The sequence below is a fragment of the Etheostoma spectabile genome, chromosome 22, assembly GCF_008692095.1.
Source record: "Etheostoma spectabile isolate EspeVRDwgs_2016 chromosome 22, UIUC_Espe_1.0, whole genome shotgun sequence".
Classification (NCBI taxonomy): Eukaryota; Metazoa; Chordata; class Actinopteri; order Perciformes; family Percidae; genus Etheostoma; species Etheostoma spectabile.
In genome coordinates this window covers 13,450,046-13,461,481 of record NC_045754.1, presented here as the reverse complement: position 1 = coordinate 13,461,481, position 11,436 = coordinate 13,450,046, and the positions used below count along the sequence as shown (strand labels likewise).

The 11,436-nt window shown below is 40.1% G+C and overlaps 1 protein-coding gene across 7 annotated transcripts in view; it reads left to right on the top strand.

Moving 5' to 3' along the window:
- ncoa2 (nuclear receptor coactivator 2) overlaps positions 1 to 11,436 on the top strand; it is a 67,162-nt gene that overhangs the window by 27,335 nt on the left and 28,391 nt on the right. For all 7 annotated transcript variants that reach the window (XM_032503511.1, XM_032503509.1, XM_032503510.1 and 4 more), the window contains 2 exons: positions 6,907 to 7,014; positions 8,568 to 8,737. In XM_032503511.1, coding sequence (XP_032359402.1) covers positions 6,926 to 7,014; positions 8,568 to 8,737 — 259 coding nt within the window. In that variant the 5' untranslated portion in view covers positions 6,907 to 6,925. The remainder of the gene's footprint in view (positions 1 to 6,906; positions 7,015 to 8,567; positions 8,738 to 11,436) is intronic.

The window sequence follows — 11,436 nt, the reverse complement described above, 5'->3', positions numbered from 1 at the left end:
CTTTTTTTTTTTTTAGAAACACCTAACAGTTATCTAATGTGGAAGAAACATATGCGTTGGGAAATATGTCTGAAATCAGTATAACAAAAAATTGATTTTAAGACTCTTTAACACTCTGGCCATTTTATTAGGTAGACCTGTGCAAACCATCCTACCCAAAGATAACAATTGTTAGTTTTGATTTACACTCTCAGAGAAGGATTAATTATAACTATTTTTATTGATAAAGTAAACTTGTTTAGAGTGGCGTTGATTTAACCATTTAATTTTACTATTTAAGTGGCCGGGGAGTATCACAATATGGAAAATGTATGTAAAACGAAAACTTTAATAACTGATTTTGGTTTTAGTATAACCTGTCTGGAAATCATTTATTTGGGTTAGGATTACACCACAGATTTGTGTAACGATAAAATGATATGATCATATTGTCACAGTATGAATTAATGAAATTCTCAAATTACTATATTTAAATAGCTGCTTACTGTAGAGGAGTGACAAGAGCTTGTCCCTTGCAATATTGGAGCGTGATGATATTTCTCGTCAAGGTAAAAAGTTGTCTTGCGATATCATTACACAAGTGCAGAATTACGTCAGTACTTGTTAAATCACGCAGTGCCAATTTTGGTACCTGAGACAGCGTAAAATCGCAACCTTCTTCGTCCTCTCTGCATGTTTCACAGTGAGTCACAGCAATGCCGTTAAAGTGGTTGTAAGTGTGGCTACAATTTAAAACTTCCCGCAGACTTAACTTTAAAACTTTTACACAGACAGGCACAACAGTGTTCACTATGCCCTGATGACATACCGAGGTAGTTGGGGGGAGCCAAGGCAACTTTTATTTCTGTAGCACATTTCAGCTACAAGGCAATTCAAAGTGCTTTTTTTTATTTTTTGTTATTAATCCTTTATTTAACCAGGAAGTCCCATTGAGATTCAGAATCTCTTTTACAAGAGAGACCTGGCCAAGGTAGCAGCCAAATCACAACACATACATAAACACCAAGTTACATTTTCAAGGTAAAAAAGTACAAAGTACAAAATGTTAAAAAACACAGTTAGACTCTCAAGAAACACAGAACATGTCTCCATCAAACCTCCTTACATAGTTTTAAATTCATTAATGGACATAAGGGTTTCTAACTTTAGTACTTTCTGTAGATTATTCCACCCCCAAGGTCTGAATAATAGAAAGCAGTTCTTCCTATTCGGTTTGCAACTCGTGCACGTAAACAGCAACCACTTTGAAGAGCGTAGCTGAAGGTACCTGACAGACAGAGAGGAGATTACAGAGGTACAGTGGAAGTTTGCCAAGTATGCTTTATAATAAAGATATACCATGTTTGTGTCTACGAATTTTAAGTGATGTCCAACCAACTAATCATAAGAATGCAGTGATGGGTGAGGGACTTTGTATAGTTATGAATCGTAGTGATGCTGGTAACTGAATCAACATGACGCAAGATGGATGATGTGGCATGCATGTACAATATATCTCCATAATCAATTACAGACAGAAAAGAAGCTTCCACAGTTTCTTCTTAGCACTAAAAGTAAAGCAAGATTTGTTCTAAAATAAAGCCAAGCTTTACTTTAAGTTTCTTGACCAAAGCAATAATATGTTCATTGAAGGAGAGCTTATCATCTATCCATATCCCCAAGTACTTATATGAAGACACTCTGTCAATTGATTTCCCATCTAAGGACAAGAGGCCATAATTGTCAAGTAGCTGTTTTCGAGCTTTTGAGAAGACCATAAACTTTGTTTTCTGTGTATTTAAAACCAGTTTTAGACTCAATAATGTATTTTGCAATGTCTGAAATGCAGTCTGAAGTTCCTGCACTGCTGCTGAAATGGTGGAAGCCTGGGTGTAAACCACTGTATCATCAGCGTATAAGTGTAATTTGGCTTGAATATCTCTATCTAAATCATTTATAAAAATTGAAAACAGAATCGGTCCTAAGATTGATCCTTGAGGGACACCTTTGGTTATCTTAAGAAAATCAGATTTATAACCTTCAGCATAAACACATTTACATACAACATTAAAGAGTAATTACAAGTAATTGAAGGTGCAGTTAAAGGTTAAAGGTTGTTGTGCTTTTAAGGAGTTTATGGAATTTGGATACAGCATGTCATGTACAGGTTGTACCAGCTGAGCTTGACAAGGGGAAAGGTTGTTGTCTCCAACTCTACTTGCAGCAGCAGCCCCTTGTTGTTCCGGCATTCCTGCCTCGCCAGACTGGTTGGCTCTAGTTCAGTCTAGGAGAGTCTGCGCTTGTGACACCTAAGACATAAGCAATGACACACACACCTTTGATCCCCTCCCTCAAGTGCACCTAGGGATTTCAAAGTCAATTGATTTTTCAAACTTCGACTTGTCTTTATCAGTGTGTATTCTTTTCTTTTACTATCTTTGCCAAATGAGCTGCTCATTACTTAATTACTTAATTACTTATTACTTAATTACTTTGTTGGGAGTTAAAGTAATAAGTCCATATTGCTTGGAGTCCTGATATTAAAAATTAAAGTCTGGTGCATCGGACTAATAAACAGGTTGAGATATTGGAAAATAACCAACGTTGTGTTGCTGAGGCAGGCTTGTGGTTATTACAGTGGTTTAATAACATAACCCATCATTTAGCCCTGTGAGTCAGTCACACAGATAGGCCATGATGAAGATGAAAACCTGCAATGAAGTGTTGAGTTCACACTGGCAGAGCTGACCTGTCAGCACCCAAGTATACAATTATGGTTTCTGTCTTATAAGTGTGTGTTTGCGTGAGAGAGATGGGAAGAGAGAGATTGTCTGAGTAGAGGTGTTTACTACACTTATGCAAGTGGAAACCTAAGCTCATCTTTACAACTTTAAAGTGACATAGCAACTGCATGAAAGGCTATCTATCTACTCAAAATAATCTTGTGACCCCAGCGTCATTTCCAGGTTAGATCTTCAGATTTTACTTGATGACTTGTACCAGTGATTGTCAGCCTACCAGTGCTTTGCCAACAACAGCAAGCAGCTGGTCAAACACACTGTAAATAGCACTAAATGCCTCCCCCTTTTAACAAAAAGTTTTTCTTGAATCACAGTTCCACTCTTTCCCTTCACCCTATTCTGGCAGCAGTAGCTCCCTACGTGGGGAACTTTGTTTGGGAACCAGAGGGTCACCGGTTTAAGATCTCATACGGACCAAGTGCGGAGTGCGTACTGGTAGTTGGCGAGGTGCCAGTTCGCCTCCTGGGCACTGTTGAGGTGCCCTTCTGCAAGATACCGAACCCCCGTCTGCTCAGGGCACAATCCTGTAAGGTAGCCCCCTCGCTCTGACATCGTGTGGTGTGGTGTGTGTGTGTGTGTGTGTGTGTGTGTGTGTGTGTGTGTGTGTGTGTTTTAACAGAGTGAAAATATTAGAATTTCCCTTTGTGGGAATAATAAAGTATACATTATTATTATTATTTACTCATAACCCCTTTTTACTCCAATGGAAATATAGTATTGCCCTACCCTTCAATACTTTAGCTTGGTTGAGATTTTGCATATTTCTTTAAAAGCTGCATTGTATTCCTCGTGCTTGTGTGAACAATGGCTTCACACTGTCTATACCATAAGGTAGCTTGCAGTGACTGATGGGGCCATATGTCTCAACTTATAATACTAATGAACTAAATGAGCTGACAGCTTGATGAACTGCAAATTTGTTAGACGCCCTCCAGAATATGCCAATCAGTTCCATGTATAATGAGGTTACTTACCCAACCCCCACTTACCCTACATTCCTCTTAGTCAATATCTGCACACAGTACAGGTGTACCAATGGAGGTCTCATATGCATGCATGAATTTATGCTCAGCTTATTCAGCCATGTTAACACAGCTTTCCAATTTCACTGTCTGCATGCTATTTATCTAGACTCAGCCTTTTCAACCACTATTAAATATTCTTAAATGTTGAAGTCCACTTTTAATTCATTTTTAGGAGCGTTAAAGAGCGGTGTTGCACATCCTGTCCTGATCACAACCTCTTAGCTGTGTCAGACATGGTGTTTAGTTGCTCTTGGGTTCTCTTTGAAATTACTGTTTAATGAGACAAAACTGAATTTTGTGCTTCTTTTTTCACAATCATTAAGTGACAGAAGTGTGAGCGACGTGTCCTACTGATGGTAGATTGGTAGGCGTTTTAATGCACTCAGCTCAGAGCCCTACCTTCAGAGCCATAAGCGCAATAGTCTGTGCCATCATGGACACCTCCGTTGTTATGGTCCTATACATCACTGCCTTGACGTGCGTGTGTGTGCGTGTGCACATGGTATCTGCATGGTATCTACTCGACTCTACTTGCCATTTTTGGTTTTCCATTACCGGGGGAAAAAAGTCCCTGGTACCTGCTAACAGGTACTTTTTGTAGTACCACCTCAGTTGAGGTTCCAAGCGAGCTGAGGCGATACCAAAAGGTGACATGAAAACCTGCGGACCACTGATTGGTCTGAGAGAATTGTCACTAATCACTGCGTCATCATTGCTGACGACAGACGGTGTGTGTGTGTGTGTGTGGGGGGGGGTCCTGAACAAACCCGACGTGTTTACCGGTAAATAGTTTATCCAGTGTTTTGGTTTTTATGCTGCCTCCAGGTTCATTAGAAACTAATTTGCCTTCTGGCTGTGGAAACACGCCAATAATCAAAAACAACACACCTTTGACATTCTGCGTGTGTGTTGCTTTAGGTCATGGCAGTTTCCTGCAATGGCGAGCCTCACGCATGAGGTGGTACTAATCTGCAATGGAAAAAAGGACTGGGCACCGCGGCCGAGTCGAGCAGGTACCATTTAATGGAAAAACGCCAAAAGAGGAACTCTCCCCTAGTGGCCAATGTTGATAATTATCTCAGTGATGCAGCTCTGTACAGTAAGTGCTATCACCAGTGCCCAGCTCTTTATAGCTGCTCAGAGACCCAGGGCATTCTCTAGGATTAGAGATCCCTCGCTAGTCTGCCCATGTAAAGATCAGACACCCCAGCAACAAAAATGGCCTGCCAGCCCTCTTGCTAGGCAGTCTGACTGTCTGTGTTGTTGTCATTGAGACGTGCCTGGTACTTGCAGTCTCTCTTTTTTGTCTCAATATACACTGACCCATCATTACTGCCATGTCAAGGAGACGAAGGGAACCAATCCTATTCGGCTCAACAGGACAAGCGCAACCAATCAGGTCTAGAATCCCCACGGTAACTTGTGCTGGAAAGCCCAGACACAACCAATAGGAGCGGAGAGTGCCACTTAGCTATGTGAGTTTTAATGGCCTGTTTCTGTTGTCATTAATAAAATCACATAACCTCTGCTAAAGAGACTTATAATTTCAGTGGACAGCACCGTGCCACAGCATAAAGACACCCTGATGGCATTAAAAAGAGCATAATGCAAGGACACATGCACATTGAAATGTGTGTTCATTACCTGTCCATACACTGTACAGGCCAATAGTACTCAAGTCACTTGTCACCAGAACGGTGGAAATGTGATTTACCCTTTAGTATCTCCTCTGCTTCTCTGGCCAATCACCACTGCTTTGATTTCATCCATTTGAGCACAGAACCTACCATTAGTTTTAAGTAGGTCACTCAAGACCAGGAGGGAGCCAGACTCAAGTTTGCATGGTCACTAGCTCCCTTTTTAGTATAGCCTGCTGCTGCTAAGCTATGCTATTCCTCTCTGTTCTACATTGTGTTGTGCTGTACTCTGTTATGCTTTATGTAATAGCTGAGCATTAAGCATCACTACTGTTTCCATGGTCAAAGTTAATGACTTTTTCTTTCTGTGGGTCTCTTTTTGTTTCAGTCTGTCTTTCTCTTCCCCTACTCTCGGAGCAGAGGGCTGCAGATCACCCATCTTGCAAGAAGAAATTGTTTTCAGGAATATATTTTTAAATGCATAATTTGTTTTAGAAGACAAGTGTCCACATCTTCTATTCTGTAGATATTGTCCTATTTTGAAATCCAAGTCCATTAGCCACCATCACATTTTGGTGCAGATGACGGTGGTAATTAATAAAACATTGCTTTGATCAATAATTGATTGTCTTTCATTAAGTGGCATGAAGTTCAGGCTGTGCTGACTTGCAGGCCAAGAGGAGGAGCAGAATAAAATCTGTTTTTTTGTTTGTTTTTTATCCCGCAACAGGAAATTCACATTCTTCACTCTGTTGGTACAGTTGTAGTTACACATGTTACACAGGCCTAAATACACAAACAGGACCTATATTTGCAATAATGGTGAGATGTCAGAGTGAGGGGGCTGCACATGGATGAGCGCCCCCAGCGGATGAGTGTTCGTTGCTTTGCTAAAGGGCACTTTGGCTGTGCCCAGGAGGTCAGGGCCCTTGGCTTGTCACTTTGGATTGCAGAGAATGGTCAGAACATGAAGTCTTGCTTACTAAGATCTCAAATTCTGTAGCTTGATTTCAAAAAGAGCAGACAAGGTATTGTAACATTTTCTTTTTTGAGTGACACAAACCACTACAAGCGAAGCATTCTAGAGATACTCGGTAAACACAGGCACATGTTGTGATTATAAACCCGCTCTGCTCTTAATGTGAGCTGACTTTGCTTGGCATCATGTGACAAATGGGCTTTTCTTGGTACATTGTTGAACATGCAGTCTGGTGCTGTGGGCAAAGCGCTGTGTTCTCATTTCAGTGTCTCTGGGGAGAGCTGCACCATCAGAGAGAAATGATTGAATCTCTTTCTCCGCTCTATTTTCTGTGTGTGTGTGTGTGTGTGTGTGTGTTGCTCATATACCTAGAGTATTTAAGTGGTTTCCACTTAATTCTCTGGTTCGAGTTTGTAGTCAAACTACTAAATATCATTTGTGTTTTGTTTTTTCATAAATTTTGTCTTTGCATGTTCATTTTCCAGACGCTGATATGCATTGAGGATGAGTGGAGTCGGTGAAAACCCATCTGACCCTGCCAGGGCAGAGTCACGAAAGCGCAAAGAATGTTCTGCTGAACTTCTTGGACCCAGGTAAAATTAAAATGTCTAAATACAACTAGACCTGCAGTATGTTATACATTTTGTTGAGTTGTGTACTTACATGAACCAGCCTCTGTGGTTTGAGGTGGCGGAATTCAAGTTGCTACATCTGCTAACTGAAGGTAGAAATTACATACTGTGCATTTAACTGCATACACTTGAAAACAATGACAAAAGTACTGGGCATGAACATTCATTTTTATGCATCAAAGGTCAGGTCCAGAGTCAGCCTGTGTGTGGTCAGCAACCTTACCCACTGCATTGCAAAATAGCCTGTTGCCAAACCATCTATTACCCATCAAACAAGGTTGATGTTAGAGTTTTGAAGATGGTTAATGTAAAATCAAGCTCCAGCTACATAAAAAAATAATGTACATTAAAGGTGCGTTAAGCGATGCTGGGTGACGTTACTTCTTGTTTACATTAGAAGTATTTTCAAACAAAACAAGACTAGCTTTCCCCTCCCTCCTCCTCCTCCTCATCCCGTCCCCTCCCTCTCCCTTCTGTGCTTCCGCGCACTAACCCCCCCAACCCCCACCCCCACATCCTTCTTGTCGGTTATTGGCTTTAACACCTTTAACATTAAGGGTGCACGATTCCGAAAATGTCACAATTTGATTCCGATTTTTAGGCTCACAATTTGATTCAATATCAATTTTGGATTAAAAAAAACAACAACATTCACAGTATGTAAATGTATATTAATAATGTAGATTTGTTTATTTTAATGTGTGTGTGTGTGTGTGTGTGTGTGTGTGTGTGTGTGTGTGTGTGTGTTGTTGTGTGTGTGTGTGTGTGTGTGTGTGTGTGTGTGCGCGCAAGCTACTGGGACCTTGGATTGCCCCTAGGGGATCAATAAAGTATCTATTATGTGATTGCAGTAGACATACAATAAAAAAAATGTAAAAAAACATATGATTTTTGGAATTCTATGAACCATTTTTTGAATCGATAGAGCTTGAATTGCAATTTGAATACAAATCAATTTTTTGCACACCCTTAATTAACGTCCTTACCATCAATGGCTGTATGCCATTGTGGCAGCTAACCCTGGATCACTGTTGATGTCTGTACAGTAAATCTGCTTAGTTTATCTGTAGACAAGCACTCAAGAATGATGATCTTCTTTATTGATACCGTGCTTCATGTTGGCACAATAAAGAGTTCTTGAGCTATATTTCAAGCCCTATGGAGAATAACTGACCCCGGCCTTCTGCCTCCATTTGCTCTTCTCAATGCCAAGGTTTGCAGTAGATGTTGTGTACTGTCCTTTGGCAGCTTTCAAAATGAGAGGGATCTTTAATCATGTCCAGAGATGTGTACGAAAACTCTTTCCTGGTGTAGTTTTGTTGATGGATATTCTTTTCTGCCCTGCTCCAGGCTCTTTCTTACCACCTATTCAATGTGTTATTGTGGTAGAATTAGCTTTTTCCATACATACATTTACCAACACTTTAACTTTTTTTCCCATACTTTTTAACTCTTCTGCTGTTAACTGTCTTCTACATTGCATTTTCTCACCCCAGTCTTCTCTTTCTCTGCAGTCCAAAGCGGAATGAGAAGCGCAACCGTGAGCACGAGAACAAATACATCGAAGAGCTTGCCGAGCTGATCTTCGCCAACTTTAATGACATCGACAACTTCAATGTCAAGCCTGACAAATGTGCAATCCTGAAGGAAACTGTGAAACAGATCAGACAAATAAAGGAGCAAGGTACAACCTGTAAAGATTTTTTTGACACTTTATGTCTGTTGAAGAAACAGTAAGTCACAGTGATGGATCCCCAAGTACAACAGTGAAAGGAATCCCAAGTTACCATAGGTGGCTGCTTTTTCTGAAGAATTTATTTTATAAACGGTCTTTCCATTCTGTTTTTTTTTTATGACACTCAACCTACATATGCACCAAATCTAGCCCAGGTGAATACCTGCAAATGGATCTAACCCCTGGTTTCCACCAACTGCGGATCGGCTCCGGTGCGTGTCAGCTTTTTGCTCTGCCGTCCTTCAATACCCACTAGGTCCAGATTTGTTGCGGAACGGCTGCGGCCATGACTGTGACAGTGAAAATACACACAGTGACTTTAACGGAAAGCTATTGACTCTGCCGTTGTTCCGGAGCGGAGCCACTGCCGTTTCCGTTGGTGGAAATCAGGGGTGACGCTGCTTTGATTTTAAGCAATTTATGCTGTGGAAAAAGGTACTACAAAATCATAAATACGCTTAGGGTGTGACAGGTGGCACTGTGTTGGCAGAAGCATCAGATTGGATGGCATAAATAACTGGTCTGCTTCACACACAATAATTGATGTTATTAAACGGCAGCACACTTAATTTAATGTTCCCTGCATCAATTCATCATATAATATGGATGAACCAGAGCAGTGTTTTGTTGGCTGTTGTCATTCCAACTTCCATCCTAAGCCAAAACATCAGGCAAATGGATCATCCTGTTCAGATGTACTTGCCAACTTCTCTTTTTTAGTAATCTTTAGCAATTAGTTGAAGTCTGTCTTTTTACTTTTTTATGTTGGATTTACCAGACCAAGATCAGTGGGATCCCACTTTCTCCATCTTACAGGTCTAAACATAGCAAAAAAGTTGTAGCTTTCCTAGGTAAACATTCAGGCAAATACTAAATTGTGAATAAGCTTGAGTCATGCATGTAAGAAAAAAGCAGCTAACTGATTGGTAGACAAAGAGTGGCCCACTCGAGGTATACATGAATCAGACCAGCTGATGATGTCATCTTGTTGAATGCAACTCACAGAATCAAGCGTTATGTAATGGTGAGCAATGGGATGCAAAAATCACACACATACTGTCCGTCCATCCCTCCCCCATTCTTATGTCTTATTCCATACTCTCTCCCTTCCTTTCTTCACTCATTTTTTTACGCTAAGCTAGAGTGACTTCCCCTGCCTGCATCTGAAGGCATAATTGTGTTTGTACAGCAACCACTGAGGGATCAGTAACAGGACTAAACAGTCCTTTCTTTTCTTTGTTTTCCAAAACTCAACGGCCAGCAAGAGACACCTTTTCATAGCTAACATGGAGTGCTGTTGCACCCATTGTGCACAGTTCAGAGGGGCATCAATTTCATTAGCATTTTTATTGTCGAACCAGGGATGCACTGAAAGCTAGAGCTTAGATGTATTTATGCTCAAAGTCAATGTTCATCATTTTACCTCCAACATTTGTTCTTTTCATTACACCTCATCCGCCACTTCTAGTATTGTTTGTAGTGCACTTCTCTCTTTTTATAGGCTTACTGTTGTTTTCTTCCTGAGAGCATTATTACTGTGTATAAGATATTCTAAGTTTATGGTGACGTTACTGAATGCATCAAATTACACTAATATAACTTAATAACTCTTACTGATGGGTGTCACAGCCCTGCAGAGAAGTGCAATGCAGCGGTGATGGCCTTCTACCGAAAGCTGTTCATTCATCCCTGTTTGCTACTCATGTTTTCTGCATACATTTTCCCTAACTGAAATTAAAGAGGAGTTGTGTGCTTAGCATAGGTTTAGTTTTTTAGTTTTTTGCTTGTTGTTTTAACAGACAATTTGTTGAGTTATGATATCTTTACAGAGCTTATAAACAAGGTCATAGCCAAGAGTTTTACAGCTTCCTTGACATTCTTAACTTCTTGCTCCTGCCAACACCACAAATACCAGCTCTCATTGGCTGGAGGCTGCATTTTATATATATATATATATATATATATATATATATATATATATATATATATATATATATATATATATATATATATATATATATATATATATATATATATATATGTGTATATATATATATGTATATATATATATATATATATATATATATGTGTATATATCTATCTATCTATCTATCTATCTATCTATCTATCTATACACACACACATACACAACCACACACAGTAGCTGCAGATAGTTAAGTACATTATTTTTTTTCATTATACATATGTGAAAACTTTCCTCATACATTACCTGTAAAAGTAAAGAACCGTGTGTATGGCAAATGTTATAGATTACGTAGCCAATATTACCAGACATAACCCTTATAAATAATCAATATCTGTGGCACAGTTCTGGACAGAGAGCCAGTGAGTGCTTTACTGACTTTGAGTGATGGGTCTGTACCCAGGGCAGCTGTGCTGGTGTACTGGGCCCCGCTGGGCCTGTAGAGGTCCTGCTGATGCACACATCATTAATGCTGAAAGAGATGAATGTGGGTCTGTGCGGTGCTGCACAAGCCCACAGAGGGGAAACCTGCATTTGTGTCAGCGTTCACACATCTACACCAATAAAAGGACATGATTTTGTTTGCTTTTCGCCACAACATTCTATCACCATATGGTCAGCCCTCTTCTTGGCATGGTGCGGCAGTTAAATGTGTCCCCCCCCC